Source organism: Trichoderma reesei, assembly GCF_000167675.1.
Source record: "Trichoderma reesei QM6a unplaced genomic scaffold TRIREscaffold_14, whole genome shotgun sequence".
Taxonomy (NCBI): Eukaryota; Fungi; Ascomycota; class Sordariomycetes; order Hypocreales; family Hypocreaceae; genus Trichoderma; species Trichoderma reesei.
This window is the reverse complement of record NW_006711161.1, coordinates 78,435-95,546: the sequence shown is the minus strand read 5'-3', so window position 1 is coordinate 95,546 and position 17,112 is coordinate 78,435. Positions and strand designations below refer to the sequence as shown.

Sequence of the window (17,112 nt, the reverse complement as noted above, 5' to 3'; positions counted from 1 at the left end):
TTCACGGACACTTCACCTACTTTATCTGAGCATTGAGAATGAGGGCCCTCCATCTTCGCTGCCCTCAACTGTTAGGACGGGAGTCTGTGTGCGGTTTGTAGCTTCAGGTCTGCGGTACTCTCGCGTATTCTTGAGGCTCGAATGTGCGCAGAGGACCGCCCTTCGGAGTCGGCGAGCTACAAGGGCGGTACATGACCTGTCAGAGACATGCACCCCGATCCCGGCCACGACTCCATTCCTCCTCCCCGCCCAAGAAGGCAGTTGGTTGCTCGGTGTCATTTCTGCGCAAGTATGCTTCAGTCTCAGTCGCATGGGGGGGCCTGACGAGCACAGACAGGCAGCCCCGTTCGAGTGCTTCCATGAGCATCCACTCAAGCAGCCCCGGGGTGATGATAATGATGGAGGCAAGGCTCGGGAGTTACAAAATAAGGCGCTTCTGCTCGTATCTAAACGCACATACCTACTCCTACAGTGTCCATATATCACCTCCAAGAATGTAATCTTACAGACGACGATACGAGAGAGCAGAGATGCCCACTGCCGCCGGCATCGAAAGCTTGGCTCGCAGATCTGAGAATCTGGGGCAGAGCCAAATTGGAGGGACGACGTTGGAACCAGCACGACGATTCGCGAATGAGAGCCCAGGCCTGCGTGAGCGTTATAATGAGGGTCAGCAGTCAGCAGGGTCCCGTTTAGAACTGTTGTTGTGGAGAAGGAAAATTGGACTGGACGCTGATTATCCATCACATCAGACGACGATCATCCCCGAGCTTCCAAGCATGAAGAGGCAGGACTCTTTGATGCAACTTGATATTACTGACTCTACTCAGTCCTCGGTACGCTTTCGTTGGCGCCAGAATACGACACACCGCATCGGGCCCAAGGCCGTTGGAGCAATATGAGTTCGAATGACATGGCAACGGATTACAATTTGAGTCTCAGCTGCAGGGCCCCTTTTTTACAGGTAGTAGGTGTCTCTCCGAAACGGTCAACAGACGGTGAGGGCGTCTGCCCAATGGCGTCTTCCATGCAACGGAGCACTCCGTTGTATCGATCGAAAACCCTATATGGGCATGTCTCAGCCTCGCAGCAACCGGTTATCGGTCGACGGTGGTTATTTTTGGCTGTTCAGCCCAATGCACCAGAGTGTAAATTGCGATGGGTCGTCTACTTTGGCTGTCTCAGACGAGCACCTGAGTGATGGAGAGACAGTGGCGACAGGCAACAGCATACTGCAAGAATGGCTGCCACAATCTCGCATACTATCACCAAACTGTCTCTCGGCGAGACGGAAACATGAATGCTGGCCAGCAGCAGCCACACAGCTGCCAACCCAAGCAGGATGCCGTATCGTACTGAGCAGGGAGTGTCCCGCTCTCTACGACGGAGCATTTATACGTCTCCGAGTCGATAGGGCATGCGATGCTTCGTATTCCTTGGATCCAATCACTGAAAGGGCCTCTGTACATCTAACCACTGGAGTCAGCCCATCATTGCTCTGGATGAGCAGAACCGAGTGGCGTGGTAAACTGTATGGCAAGAAGCCAATACGAGTGTCTGCAACGTCGGGCTCACATTCACCTAGCAAATTAACCGTTCCATAGTACATTTAACCATGACACACCACCAGACATCCCTTACAGAACCATCGAACGCTAGCAAAAGGTGCATGCATGTAGCCTATTCTCACCTAACGGTGGCATCACTGCTCAAGGCCGATAGCCGTAGTCACCTTTCCATGGCATGGCTTTCGACGGCAGCATTGTGACCAAGCAGCTCTAGATACATGTGCCCAGGCAGCAGACACAACTCTCGTATATACCGAGAAAGGGAGTAGGATATCAGTTGGCGAGAGCTGTGCGTAGCACTGAGATATTGGAGAGATCAACGCATAGATCCTGACGAGCTGGTGCGTGAATAGTAGCTGATTACAAGACACCATGTCGACCGAGCTCGAAGCATTGACTCCAAGTCATGCAGCAGTGGTGCGTGCAAGCGGCCACTTAGGTATGTACGATAGAACCACACGTCTGGTTCACGATCTGACCAGGAAAAGGCCCTACGCCAAAAAGCATGTCGCTCCACAGGCCCCTGAGGCTCTCGATAGCCGCTCCTTGAAAACGAATCTGCCACATGGGCTCCTGGCCATGGATTCCACAACATGGAAATTAATCCTTGTGTGGAGCTCTCACGCCATGTCTTGCTTGCAGTTAGCAGTCTTATCGTATAAGAATTACAAGACCTTTCATGTGCCAAAAAAAAAAAAAAAAAAGGTTGCATACCTTGCCTTTCACCATGATGAACATACACAAGGTGGACGTCGTGGCTGGACACTCGACATGTAAGGTGGTCGACAAAATCCCACTACGTCACAGCCTCATGGCTTTTGTTAAACTCGATGGAAACCCCACGTCGTGGCAGGTTTTAGCTGCCGTGTGGGAGTTCCTAGTCGTTACGCCACTCTGCCGGACTGCCGGGCCATTCATTTATTTGCTTGCCAACCGGAGGCCGTGTAAGACGGCGAGCGAATAGTAGGCCACAAGTTCCAGCAGAACGTCCCTTCTAGACTCTCATGGATCTTTTCCATCTACAACCGCCAGCTTCTCCAATACAATCCATACCTGGTACCTTACAGGCCTCCGACGGCATCGAAATCACGACACTATCCCGGCCGTCCCGTTTCTTTCGCATTCGGACCCGATCCGTGACGAGTCCCGCGCGCAATCGCAATTCCTGCCAAGGCATCCCAAGAGCCCCTCCAGGGCTGCGGCTCAGATTTCGACTTGACAGACACACTCTCGATCGACAGACAGCCACGCGAGCAATCTGCGATACTTCTACTACACATGGCTGAATGGCGCCGGCTGTAGACGAGGACCATGCGCCAAGCGAGTTGACGAGCGAGACAGGGCCACGGCCGCCGGCGGGCGAGTCTGGCGAGTCTGGCGGCGCAGCGGCAGCGCCGGGTCGCACCTTGAGCAGGCTGGACACGCAGCTTGCTTCCAGAGACGACAGCGCCGCCTCGCGACGAGAACAAGCCAGCCGTCGTGCCGAGGGCGAGGGCGAGGGCGAGGGCGAGGGCGAGGGTGACGAGGCAGCGCTGCGCAACGCGACGACATCGCCGAGCTCCGCCACGGTCACCTCGCCGCCGCCGTACTGGCCGCACGCCTTTGCGCACCAGCGCACCGTCTCCAACGTGTCCGCCGAGTCCATCCTGCCGATAACGTTGCGCGACAACGACACGAGCGACGACGACCGGAACAGCGCGTGCTGGGCCAAGAGCGTCGAGATCACCGACTACATTGTCGTCAACGGGAGCAACACCAACATTGGCGCATTCGTCGTCTGGAACGTCCGGGTCGAGACGTTGAGTGTGAGTTTTTTTTTTTTTTCCCCTTTTGCCTGCCGGTCTCCTTTTATTTTGCGCGAAGTTGCTTTGGGGGGCATTGAATTGCCCAATATCTTGCGCGCTTGGGGTTGCTGTTGTTGTTGTAACCTGTGTGTGAGTGAGAGAGAGAGAGAGAGAGAGAGAGAGAGCGCTTGTCTGACGGCTTGATATATTTCTAGGGAAGCTTCATGAATATCCGAAAGCGCTACTCCGAGTTTGACGACTTCCGGCAAAAGCTCACATCCTCGTTTCCCAACTTCAAGGCCGCCGTGCCGGAGCTCCCGCCGAAAAGCGCAATCTTCAAGTTTCGCCCCAAATTTCTAGAGAAGCGCCGCGCCGGGCTGCAATATTTTTTAAAGTATGGATTGCCGTCTCTGCCCAAGATTGAGGCTTGCATAGACTTACCTCTATATGTGCCTACATAAACTAACACGGCGCTTTCCTCGCAGCTGCATTATGTTGAACCCAGAGTTTTCCGGTTCACCTGTTCTTAAAGACTTCCTCTTTGCGTAACTCACGCGGCGCATTCTGAATGTCTTTCAGAGCATCTTTTCGCAGACGGGGAAAAGGGGAAATCAGGACGACGGCGCATGGGTCACAAAAAGAAAAAGAAAACATCGGAGGAGCGCCCAGGTGCAACCGGACGACGATGAAGCCGAGGTTCTCCTCTTTGAGGTAATATTCTTCTTATTCTACATGTATGCTGAGCACGTCCTCCGTACTCAGTATTGTACATGCCTGTGTTATTAGCATCGTTGAGACGGAATACGGTAGGGTAATGGCGGCAGGATAATGCGGCCTTGTATAATAATCAGCATCTGTAGTAGGATACAACTAGGTAATGATAATGAGGAATCCTGAGCAAAGTTACAGACGATCCGACTGTACAAATGATTTGAGCGCTCAAGCAACCCCCTGCGACGACGATACATGCATTCACCCCTTGAGCGATACGCGCTGCACCACCGTTGATTCCATGCCTATCGTGCCACGCCATGTTCGCCCGAACCGCTGCCAGAATACATTACATGTAACGCCTCTGCATGCGGCTCCTCATATTCCACATCCCATCAATTTCATCCAACTAGGTACTAGTATTGCATTCAATCACTGACAGAACAAGCCCCAACCTCTCTCATTGCCCATGTCACGCCCAGCACAGCTCCGCTCCGCCTTGCACCGCCTCAAACATGTTTCGTTACTACCTACCTACTAACATAACTACCTACCTAGTAATACTAGGGCCAACCATGCGAACCGCAGCGTTCGTCTGTTTTTGCTTGGCCCAGAGCGTGCCGTTTCCGAGACAGACACAGAAAATACCTACATAGAGGCGCCATGTTCGGGAATCCTACCCTAATCCCGTCTCGGCTGGGCGCAGCGGATTTGGGTACATGTAGGGGCGACATGGAAGATCGATTGTCCCAAGAGATTTTCGGAGGATTCCGCATGCACGAGGCTGACAGCTGCGTCACTGTGTGATGCGTGGCCATGTAGATATGTATCTATCGACTACTTCTGCTACATATGCAATACATTTGACGATGCCTGGTTCATGAGGAGATCTGTATCCCCTGGTTTTGCCTCCATTGAACGAACGGGGTAGAAACAGGAGGATACATAAGACCACATGTACAGTCTCTTCTCACGTAGAACTAGAGAGACTCCGGGATTCATTGGCCGTTAATTCCATTCTCACAGGCACCTTGGCAGATAGGACAGACCCACGTCACGTCATCTCACTGCATCACTAACTCTTTGGTTTCTGATCCATAAGTTTCTCAGGAAATAACACAGTACATACCTTGCAGTAACTCCCGTGCCACACATCCCCAGGGCGAGCCAGCTTCACTTCAGCTCCCTTGAGCTCCCCTCCAGTGCGCATCCGGCTCTCGCAGCACTTTGTAGTCCCGCCCATCATGGCCCCAGATCTCAGATGGGAGGCGGAGCGTCTCAACGCCTTGCCATGATGGTTTGCTGAACGCCCCGACGCTTTTGGGTCCTTGCGTCACCCCGTCATCAACAAACGGCACCGAATCCCCAGTTCAGGGGCCCGTCTGATAGGTGGTCAGCGCCCAAGCAAACATGTTACCTGGTCCAGCAGACGTACCGCTGTCCATTGGGTCCGTCGAGGCGGCCACGGGTCTCTTTTTTTAGTTCTTATCAGCGTCTTAAAGGGCCGTCTTCCCGTGCCTGTAGTGCCGCCTGTGATCCAAAAAGACGAGCCAGATATAAAGCCTGCCGCCTACCTGGAGCTCAGCTCTTAGATCCGGAGCTTCTGCCGGACAACCCGAAGCTCTAGACCAACCTTCAACTTTCCTTCAGCTTTCTGTTCTCAGCTCGACAATACTTTCTAGCGGATCGAGGATTGACAGTATAAGCCGACGTCGGGTAGCTTTCTGATTAATTCTTCGTCTTTGTCGGCCACACATGCAACCTCGCAGAAGTAGCTGTCTCCCATGGGAGGTTCCAGGAGCTGCATGAACGTGTTAGACGACGACCAGAAGCCATGCATTCCAGAAATCCGACAAGCTCCAGCTTCACCTCCAGCTTCTCCACCCTCACCTCCTCTTCAGCCAAGTCGCAACAGTATTTGGACTCGCTGATACCGCCGTCCCGTGAGCAGTTCGAGCGCATTGCCCATGTGCAAGAGGAAAAGGAAGAGGAAATCAGGCAAAGAGTCAAGGAGCAGAAGCGCAGATCACACCAGGAGAGCAGGCGAAGCTTGCAGTCAGACAGAAGTGATGAGAGGAGCGATGCGGCCCGCGTCATTCAGAAGACATTCCGGGGCTATCGAGCAAGGCGAGCGATGGACGGCTTCACACTGGATCCGAGCACGAGATGGATAACGGCCATTCGCGAGGCCCAGTTCCGCGAAACCACACGACCTCGAGGCAGGTCATTCACCGGTCAGAGTCAAGACACGCTGTCAACTGGGGATACCAACGATGTCCACGCCATCGCCCGGTCGAACTGGAAGAAGCTGGGCATGATTGCTTTGCGAGCCGGCCACGATGACGAGGAGCAAGAGTCCGATTCCGACAGCTCAAGTGCATCGACTGGCTTGTCGCCCCGGGAAAAGGAAGAGCTGAGAAAGCTGCGAGAAGAGGCCAATGCCCAGCGGCGATCAACTGCTCTCACGCTGGGGCTGCAGTACTGGTTAGAGATCGTGGACCAGAAGCACCGGTACGGAACCAACTTGCGCATGTACCACGAGGAATGGAGGAAAGCCGACACCAACGAAAACTTCTTCTACTGGCTCGACTATGGCGAGGGGCGATACATTTCGCTCGACACATGCCCGCGAGACCAACTGGAGAGGGACCAGGTCCGCTATCTGTCGCGAGAGGAGCGCCAGTACTATCTGGCCACTGTCGACGACCAGGGTCGGCTCTGCTGGGCGAAGAACGGCGAGCCCATCGACACGAGCGACAAGTACAGGGACAGCATATATGGCATCGTTCCTGTAGACGATCCAGCACCGCCTTGGCGGCCGGCGGTAGAGCCGAATCCCTACGCCGAATCGTCCAGCGGGCTGACTTCGAGCTCATCAGCCTCGTACTCAGATCCGAACCACGAGCAACACCGTCCAGACAAACACGCCCATCACACCAACCCGCCGCCTGATTCGCGCGACGTCAAGAAGGTGAAGCAGTTTTCCGCCACGTCAACCCTGAACAAGCTGCTGCGGAAGACGGTCAAGGACGGCACGTGGATCTTTGTCGCGGACACGTCGTTCAGGCTCTACATCGGCATCAAGCAGGCGGGCGCATTCCAGCACTCATCGTTCCTCCAAGGCGCCCGCATCTCGGCTGGAGGACTCATCGGCATCAAGGAGGGCAAGCTTACCTTCCTGTCGCCACTCAGCGGCCACTACCGACCCCCGACGTCCAACTTCCGCGCCTTTGTGCGGAGTCTCAAGGCCGAAGGCGTCGACGTGGGACACGTGCCGATATCAAAGGCATACGCCGTCCTGCTGGGCCTGGAAACATACACCAAGACTCGGCGAGTGGGCAAAGACCTTGTGCACAAGGCGATTCACAGGAAGAACAAGACGATCCATCCCAAGGAGACGAAGAAGAAAGAGGAGGAGGAAAAGGATAAGAGCAAGAGCGCGCAAAAGGAGCGACAAGTGGTGGAGATGCAGAAGCGGCAGACTGAACTCGAGAAGCAGGCGCACGTGGAAGAGACGGCCATCAAGGCGCTGAAGAAGCTTCACCTCGTGCCCACGGCTGGGCAGGCATCTGAGAAGAGGAGCGTACCATCTCGTTGAGGGAAAAAGCACTGCTTTGTTTTGGCTCAAGGCATTCATTCTGGCTGCATCGGACTGTTACGGTACATGAAAAATACCCCCCCCTTGGTTTTGTTGATTTTGTTGTTTAGATCAACTCATTCTTGCTGTATGATGCATAGACGAGCGAATTTGATAAACGAACTCTACTAGATGGTTCATTGACACTGTGCCCTTCTTACCTTACATCTGATACCAAAGTGATACCGGGTAGTATTATAATAGCTATCCGTCAACCTACAACGTGTCCAAGGCAGTAGGTAGTCATGGAGCAATGAGTGGTAAGTCTAGCATATATCGAAAATCAGAGAGAGAGCTGCTTGTCTTCTGAGAAAACGTCCTAGAATCCATTCCCGTGTTTGCGTCGGATGCATTGAAAGAGCTCGAAGAACGGAAGCCCCAGAGCTCCGAGTGTCCTGCAAGCTCCAGCTCTAAAAGGAGGCTGAGCACCCCGCTGGAAATTAGTGAGCAGGTCCGCTGTAACGACGCCACCTGCCAGGCGGTTCGGGGGACAAGAGCCACTGGAGCCACTCGCTAGAACCGCCAAACCCCCGTGGCGCGCAGGCGCTAGAGCCCCCTTCTGCACGCAAGGGAGGGAGGAGCAGCTGGAGGAGTAGGTAACTAGCTGGGTAGGTAAGGTAGCTAAGAAAAAAAAAAAAAAAGGCGACAGAGCGTCCGTCCCAAGGAGCGGGAATCGCACAGTTGAATATCAACGTCACGTCGCACGAAAATTACAAAGCGGCATCCGGTGCCCATCGAGCAAAAGACGTCGAGGCAACGCGTGTCCCGCCAAGCGACAGCGCCCTCTGCAGCAGCCCTGAAGAAACATGACAGGCGTGCTCCGGCTTGCCAATGGCCTCCATCACCCGCTCCAACCGGCGAGCTGAGGGCCTTCACCCCTATGACCGTAACGTGAACGCCAGCCCCCTCACGCGCCCGGCGCCTGGGCCAAACTCCTTCCACCACGGCGCGGCGGCGGCGGGCGGTCGCACAAAGCGAAGCCTCGACGTGGCCGAGCGCGACCTCGACGCCCTGCGGCACAAGAAGACGAGGATCGCCGTCGAGATACTCGCAAAGCCCCAGCTGCCTCGCGAGCCCGTGAATGTACAGCCGCCGATACCGCGACGAGCCGCTGTGGCGAGCAGCGCAAGTACGAGTAGGCCGCCGCCGCCTGCTGCCCCTGTGCCGCCCACCAGGCCAGCAGCGTCCACGGCCACCACGTCCACGCCCGCGCCCACGCTCACGCCCGCGCCCATCTCCGCAGCCGCAGCAGACCCGGAGCCGCCCAACGCCAGCCTGACGAAGCACCAGGCCAAAGTAATCAATGGCATACGGCACGAGCTCGATCGTCTGCAGCCGCGCCCCGACGACACCAGGGACACCAAGGAGCAGGGCCGCAAGCTGCGGTCGCAGGAGGCCACCAGGTTCAAGAGCGAGCTGTCTGCCTATTTCCCGGACTACGACGAGGTGATAGGCAACGAGCCCAAGGAACAACGTGAGCAGCCCTTTCTCTTACCTACCTTACCGCTTCTCTCTACCTCTTCTCTTCTCTTTGGGCGTTTGATTTTAACGCGCGAGATTCCCGCTCGATGCCCTCTCGTCAATGACAACGTCTTCGTTTATGTGCTGCACTTGCTTGTTGCACAACGGCGCGTTCTAACCAAACCTCTTTTCTGCAGATTTACTCAACCCCGATACGCCGATTATTATAATCGATAGCAGCTTGTCGCGCGCGATCCCCGACGCTCAACGCACTGGGCCTCGACCCCACCACCACCAGAACCCGAGTGGCGCCGACTTTCCCATCAGAGGATACGGCGATGCGTTGTTCACTGACGTGTTCGACTCGCAGCGGATCGACTTCGGCTTTCTAGACGCTCAACACAAGAACAAGAACATCGAGGACCCCTTACCTGACAGCTTGTTCGAGCCGATCCATAAAAAGGCAGAAAGGGTCGAGCGGTCTATTCGCAACACCGAAAAGGGCCGTGCGCAACATGAAAAGGACCAGATCATCCGACTCCTGGAGGGCCTCCAGGGCCATGACTGGCTGAGAGTCATGGGTGTCAGCGGCGTGACGGAGTCGAAGAAGAAGAAGTTTGAACCGGCCCGGAAGCACTTCATCAAGGGCTGCCAGGCGATACTGGCCAAGTTCCGCAACTGGAGCCTTGAAGAGAAGCGGCGGAAGCTGGAGAAGGAGAAGGCTCTGGCAGAGAAGGCAGAGCGAGAAGGCGAAAGCGACGACAGTGACGCAGAATCCCAGGAAGGGGAGGATACCCGGTCGAGAGAGAGCGACGAGAGTGAGGACGAAGAGGACGAGGACGAGGACGAGGACGAGGACGAGGACGAAGCCGAAGAGGATGAGCCTTCGCAAGACGATGCCAGCGAGACGTCCTCTCCGGCCAAGCAGTTGCGACGCGAAGCAAGGGCGAGATCGAAACTAGCGGCAGCAAACTCCAAGCGGTCACGGCCTGCTCACAAACCTGCACCGCCGACGAAGCCTCCAGAACCCCCAAGAGAGTTTAAATCTTTCTTCGCCAAGAGGTATGAGCGCGAGAGCGCTCTCAACAGGCAGAGACGAGCCGGCAGAAAAATCCTCGCCTGGGGTCATCCCATCCCCGACATAGCGGAAGCCGACTTTATCCTGCCGGAAGAGTATCGGGATGAGGAAACACTAAAGGCGCGTGAGAGGAAGAAGCGCAGGGACAGGCGAGAGCTGCGGACTTTGAAGTAGGTAGGTAACCATTGGATCATTGCTACTCAGGGGCGTCACGCGGGGGAGGCTGGGAGGGCAAAATACAGATTGGCGTCTTGGGGGGGTCTGCTTTACAGGGCGTTTGGCGGTTACGGTGATATCATCTTCGTTCTCAGTTCATACTCGTGCAAGGACAATGGCTCGGCAACATGGAAGTGTTGGGGGCAGCAAGCAGCATGTAAGATACCTACCTAGGTACGGTAGCAGTACAGGTGGTTTAGGTAGTACCTACTATGGTTCTCAGGTTCGTTGTATCAAGGGAGATGCGCAATCCATGCGGAAGATTTCGAAAGATTCAAAGCTCAATGTTGATTAACGCATAGTAATCTGATGAGGAGCGTGACCCTTGAACTCAGCAAACACAGACATGTGAAGCTGAGAACAAACTGAGATGCAAGCAAAAGGGCGTCACCAATGCGTCGATGCGCGAGGCTTTGCCGGCCAATAGCGGGACACGCTGCTCTGCTGGGGTACAGCAAGGTTGGGCCAGTCGGAAGCCACAATGGGCGGCAAGCTGGTCCGTGCTCCTTTCGAGCTTCTTTCGAGAGACGCGCGCCCGCCGCTGGCAACTTGGATCTGTTAAGCAGACCTTTTGCTACGACCTCCAGTTTGTCGCCTTCGCCAGCGCTTCACAGTCTTTTGATTTCCTCGCTGGGCGTATCCAGCTGGTGCCAGATCGCGTTCTGCTTCCGCGGCGCCCTTTCTCTGTCGCCACAGCCGTCGTGCGACTTGCCTCTCCCCACGGCCTCGGGCTCCGAGCAGCGACAGACAAACTCGACTCCAGCAGATGCGATGCAGCTGACGCAGATCTGATAGTCCTCACCTTCGTCTCAGATGCGCTCGCGACGACTTCACCGACCTCGATGCAGTGACTGTGCCATATAAAGCTCGCCGGAGCCCCGCCTCTCTTCCTTCTCTTTCCCACCTCGCTCTTCAACCCACCGCCATCGCCGCCATGGCTGCAGCTCTTCCCAACGGCACCAGCGGCACCAACTCGACGCCCGACATGGACGAAGCGCTGTCGCCTCACCCCCTGCTGGACGGAGACGATGGCCTCCCCCCCATCGAGGACCGGACTGTGACTGGATACTTCGTCTTCAAGCAGGAAGTGAACCTCGAGGTCAACTTTCGAGAGCGACGCATCGATGGCACAACGAATATTTTCATCGTTACCTTTGCCGACAAGGCAGTCGACGAGGTCCTCCTGGACGCTGCCCAGTGCGAGATCGACACCAACAACATCACGGTCACGGAGATGCGAGAGGTCGACGGCGAGCCCGTGGAGGGTCAGAAGCGTAAGGTGACTGCTGAATACCACGACCCTTACGAGAAGCTCTCGCAGCCCAAGGGCTGGAACCTGAGGGCCGACCACCACGACATTCGCCGCATTCGCGCTCGATCCATTTTTCACAGCCGCAAAACCGACGTGCCCGCCGAAAATAGAGGCTTCGAGGGCTTTACGCCGGTCTACGGCTCGCTCAAGGTCAACTTTCGAGGCAAGGGGGAACAGGAACGACCGAGATTGATCATTAGGAAGTCAATGTCGAGCATGGATTCCGTGGAAAAGTCTCACAAGCAATTCAAGATCACCATTCCATTTGTGACCAAGAACCCCCGAGACGGCCTGCACTTTGTTGGCGTTGATCCGCTCGACAACCGATTCACGCACATGTACACTCGCCACTCGATACAACCGGGAACTGCTTGCTGCATCTTTCCATGCGTCGACGATCACGGCGCTCGTTGCGACTGGAGGATATCCATCAAATATCCGCGGACCCTCGGTGACGCCCTTCAGCAGGCTCTTGCGACGAAGAAGGACGGTCCATCTCACAATGGGGCGGACAAGTCGCAGACCGATGGCCATGACCTTCACTTCAAGCTCGCTGAGGAGGACAAGCTGCGAGAGATGTCTGTTGTCTGTTCTGGCTTCCTTATGGAGGAGACGGTCGATCCTGAGGATGACCACAAGAAAATCATGATCTTCGAGCCGGAGAAGCAGGTTTCCGTGCAGAAGCTCGGCTTCGCCATTGGCCCGTTTGAGCACATCAATCTCTCATCAGAGTCCCGAACCGAAGAGGACGAAGTGAAGCTTGGGATGAGCGCACTCAAGATCCACGCCTATTGTTTACCTGGCCGAGCCGACTGGGTTCGCAACACTGCTGCGGCCTTGACTATGGCTGCCGACTACTTCACCTATACTTTTGCCAAGTACCCCTTTGGCAACTTCAAGCTCTGTTTTCTGGATGACATGGTGGAAGACACGGTGGTACTGCATTCTCTGGCCTTCGTCAGCAATCGACTTTTGTATCCCGAGGATATCATCGATCCGGAAATTGAGACGACAAGGAAAGTCGTCCACACTCTTACATCACAGTGGATCGGCATCAACATGATTCCCAACACGCGTAGAGATATGTGGCTTGTTGTTGGCATGGCGCACTTCATGACGGACCTATTCATGAAAAAGCTCTGTGGAAATAATGATTACCGGTTTCGAATGAAAATGATGTCGGACAAGCTCGTCGAGTTGGATGTCGACCGGCCCTCACTGTCAGACCTTGGGCAGAACCTTCACTTGGGCGCTTTTGAAATGGAGTTTATGGAACTCAAGGCACCAGTCGTGTTTTTCATCCTCGACAAGCGCCTCAGCAAAGCATCCGGCGGCCACGGATTGACCCGAATTCTGCAGAAGCAGTTGACCAGGGCGCAGATTGAGGGCAGCGACAAATTTCTCATCCTCGACACTGAAAAGTTTCGAGCCACGTGCGAAAAGGCTGCCAAGTACCGCCTCGAGAGTTTCTGGAACCAGTGGGTGTACGGCTCTGGCTGTCCGCGCTTCGACGTCAAGGCCAAGTTCAACAAGAAGCGGCTCTGTGTCGAACTCATGTTGATACAAGTACAGCATCAGACCATCAAAAAGATGGAGCTCAGCAAGGACCAGTTCTTGCGGGTGGTCCGAGAACGAAGGGCGCATCTCAAGACCGGCGAGATTCAACCGCTGTTTACTGGACCAATGACTGTCCGGATACACGAGGCCGACGGAACGCCGTACGAGCACATTCTGGAGATTCGCGAAGATGCCACGCGGTCCACCAAGTTTGAAATTCCTTACAACACCAAGTACAAACGCCTCAAGAGAACGCGCCGTATGAAGGAGAAGCACAACGTAGGTGCTAGCATGGAGATACCCGAAAACACTGACGACGCTCTTCTCTACTGCCTCGGAGACGTCCTTCAAAGTCCAGAGGATCTGCGTGACTGGGAACTCATTGAGTGGGACCCAGAAACCGAGCGGAAGATGGACCAGGAGTCCTACGAATGGATCCGAGTCGATGCCGATTTCGAGTGGGCATGCAGCATGAACAGGACGCTGGAGCCGTACATGTACGTCTCCCAGCTGCAGCAAGATCGAGACGTTGTCGCTCAGCAGGATGCGATGCTCTACCTGTCCACTGGCCCGCTTCATCCAATCGCCTCTGGCTTCCTCGTGAGGACGCTTGTTGACCGCCGCTATTTCCATGGTATTCGGACCATGGCGGCGCAAGCCCTCACCCGACAAGCCAACATCAAAGACATCCCGATGCTGGGCCTGCGCCAGCTCATGCGCGCCTATCGCGAGATGTTCTGTTATGATCAAACGAACCAGCCCCAGCCAAACGACTTCTCCGACAAGAGACAGTACAACGTACGATGTTCAATCATCAGGGCCATCGCCGAGGTCAGAGATGGTGCGGGCTACTGTCCTGTCGAGGCCCGACAATTCATCCTGGACCAGTTACTCTTCAATAACAACGAAAACAATCCGTTTTCCGACCATCACTACATTGCCGTTCTGGTTGAGGCACTGGCCACGTCGCTCATCCCGACGCAGGCGGACGAGTGGTTCAAACGCCAAGTCAAGATACCCTCCGATGAAGAACGTCACTTCCTCGACCAGGCGCTGGAGCAGATAGAACGAGTCCTTAGACGTGACGAGTGGACAAGCTCCTACCAGAACATTTGGACCATCGCAGGGTTGGATGCGAAGCAGCGCCTCATGAAGGCAGAAGTGATACCGTTGGACTATGCCGACTTTGGACAATACTTGTTGGACGGGACCCAGGACCTCATCCGCATCAAGTGCTTCGAGGCTCTGATCGACCTTGGAGCCCTGATGGATCCGACCTTCTTCACCTTCCTGTTCTACTCGCTCATGACGGATCGGTCGCCCTTTGTCCGCGATAAACTCATCCAGGCCGTCGCTCGAGGGCTTGCTGCCATTGCATTCGGGGAACACTCAAAGGCCGTTAAGAACGAGCCTGCCTCGGACGAAGCAGATGCTCTGTTGCTTATCCAGGATAGTGCTGAAGAAGTGGCCGCCAGGAGGGAGAAGTTCGCTCGAAAGGAGAATCTGGACGCGGCACTGAAAGCTCTGAGGAAGGAAATGGACGAGACGTATGCTGCCGATGAGAGGCACTACAGCACTGCCATGCGCAAGGCATTGGACCACCCCGCCCTCGGACGGGCTGAAGTCGAATCGCTTCTTGACCTGGCCGCCATGATGTTTGAAGAAGCAAGAAGCTGGGTGCTCACCCTTAACCTGCCCAAGGGCTGGACGGTGGAGCGGCCTGCGCAGCAGCTCTCTGACCGGGTAAGTTGTTACCTATCCCCTTTTCTCTCTCTTCCCTCTCCCAGTCCCTATTAGATTGCTAACAGTCTGTAGTTGATTGTCAAGTTCAAGTCTTACTACAAGACGAAGCCCAAGAGTGCAGCAGCGCCTCCACCACGGCCGCCCGCGCCCGACGCCATCAGGGTGCCTCTCCCAGCACCAAAGCCATCGTCGATTAAGATCAGCACCAAGGCTGCACAGCAACTCTCACCATCTCGGCCTGCCCCTGCTCCGTTTCCGACGACTTCCAGTGACACTATAGTTGCCGCCGGTCGTCCAACGAATGGCACTGGTCTTCCTCCAAAGACGACGGTCAAGCCAGAGTCTCAGTCTGGTGTACTGGCTAAGCGGCCTCGACCAGAAAAGGATAATGTCCCGTCATCGAAGAGACCCAAGGTGGAACCGGAGCAGCCATCGAACCTCGACAAGATACCTGCCGCTTCCCCGAAGAAGCGGCGCATGGTCACCCTCAAGACCTCCAACCCGAGACGACTGGCTGTTATCCTGGGCCAAACGCCAACGCCGACGTCAAAGAGTGCTTCGGCTACCCCTACCTCTTCTGGCATCCTGGGTAGGACCGCGTTGCCTTCGGCGGCGCCCAAGGAGCAGAGTTCATCGGGACCAGTCAAGGACACGAACGGCCCGAAGCCCCCGCGCAAGCCGCTTCCCTCTGGCGAGGTGAGAAAGCCCCTGCCAACGGGCGGTTCGCCTTCGGGCTTTCCGCTTCAGTCGACTAGTAAGATATTCGCGAAGCATCGTCCCCCGATGCCGGGACCGAAATCGTCTAGCATGTCGCCGCTTAGGTCTCCCATCAAATCACCCATTAAATCACCCATTAAGTCTCCAGTCAAGTCGACTGCTTCTCTACCGGAGCCGAGTCAAGCGGCGGCACCGGCACCGGCACCAGCGCCTGCTCCTGCTCTACCACCCGCTCCGGCATCTGCTGCGGCACCTGCTGCGGCATCTGCTCCAAGTGCACGCCCCAAGATCAAAATCATCCGAAAGCCTCAACCGGCACAGCTTCCTCCTCCCTCATGAAGCGTTGCAGATGCTCGAGCGAGGCGCAATGGAAGCGCTGATATGGATAAACGGTTGTTTCACTGATATCGACGGTTTCTGCAGCTCAAATTCACGAGTCGGACGAACGCAATGACGTTGATTGCCCATTACCAAACACATAAACAAAGTCGCAGAAAAAAGGCAAAAAAAAGAATGGAGGGTGAAAGAAAGGGAAGGATTTGTCCTGACTATACCCACGGAGGACAGTGGAGTCAACTACACATGATACCTTTTGTTTCTTTCCATTCTTCCTCAAGAAAAGCGCCCTCTAGATATTCCGATTGTTGAACTTTTTTTTTCTTGTTCTCCTGGTATCAATCCTGGCGTTTAGGGGAATGGGGGAAAGGGAAGGAGGTCTGACGACGGCAACGCTTTTTGTTGCCTCGGAGTTGGGTCGGTCAAACGAAGATGAAGGTACTTCTGCATTGCAATGGATGCAACGAGGGCGAGGGTGGTGGTAATACGTCCATGGCATAGAAAACAGAGCTGGCAGCCCTCATGATATGACTTGAAAATTCATGTGTATAAATTCACTCGATGGGAGGTCAGGATGGTGATGCTTGTTTGATTTTGACTGATGTGCCTTTCAGCTCTCTGTGTTGACTTCATTTTCCGATGGCTTCGTGATGCGTTCTCATGCCGTCATGCACTCCTGCAATTACTGCTACTCCATCGATTAGACCTTGAGTAAGAGCCGCATAATCACTCGATCACCGACATTCCGAACAGAGCTTGGTTGTCAATCAACCTGATTCGCGAAATGCGTACAGTTGCAATGTTCCTTGACTTGGTTGGTTACATCTCGCCTCGGCCCATATCCTTTGTCTATCTTTTATAAGGGTATATCATGAACGCAACAGGTGTGGGTAGTTGAAAAACAACACGAAGCCTCCGACCGTCTTTTCCAACAAATTGCACCCGATAACCATCAAGCATAATTGCAGAACGCAAATCATTGGAGAAGCAAA

At 55.0% G+C, this 17,112-nt stretch overlaps 3 protein-coding genes across 3 annotated transcripts; all 3 read left to right on the top strand.

Annotated features, from left to right (window-relative positions):
- Positions 1 to 2,295: 2,295 nt before the first annotated feature.
- Positions 2,296 to 3,813, top strand: TRIREDRAFT_108953 (uncharacterized protein; the record flags this gene model as incomplete). The annotated part of the gene is made up of 3 exons (XM_006966785.1): positions 2,296 to 2,341; positions 2,871 to 3,373; positions 3,568 to 3,813. 3 exons carry the CDS (start codon positions 2,296 to 2,298, stop codon positions 3,811 to 3,813), a joined length of 795 nt encoding a protein of 264 aa, XP_006966847.1.
- Positions 3,814 to 8,531: 4,718 nt separating this feature from the next.
- On the top strand, positions 8,532 to 10,413 carry TRIREDRAFT_108951 (uncharacterized protein; the record flags this gene model as incomplete). The annotated part of the gene is made up of 2 exons (XM_006966784.1): positions 8,532 to 9,174; positions 9,359 to 10,413. 2 exons carry the CDS (start codon positions 8,532 to 8,534, stop codon positions 10,411 to 10,413), a joined length of 1,698 nt encoding a protein of 565 aa, XP_006966846.1.
- Positions 10,414 to 11,389: 976 nt separating this feature from the next.
- On the top strand, positions 11,390 to 16,164 carry TRIREDRAFT_108950 (uncharacterized protein; the record flags this gene model as incomplete). The annotated part of the gene is made up of 3 exons (XM_006966783.1): positions 11,390 to 15,067; positions 15,140 to 15,821; positions 15,926 to 16,164. 3 exons carry the CDS (start codon positions 11,390 to 11,392, stop codon positions 16,162 to 16,164), a joined length of 4,599 nt encoding a protein of 1,532 aa, XP_006966845.1.
- Positions 16,165 to 17,112: the final 948 nt, after the last annotated feature.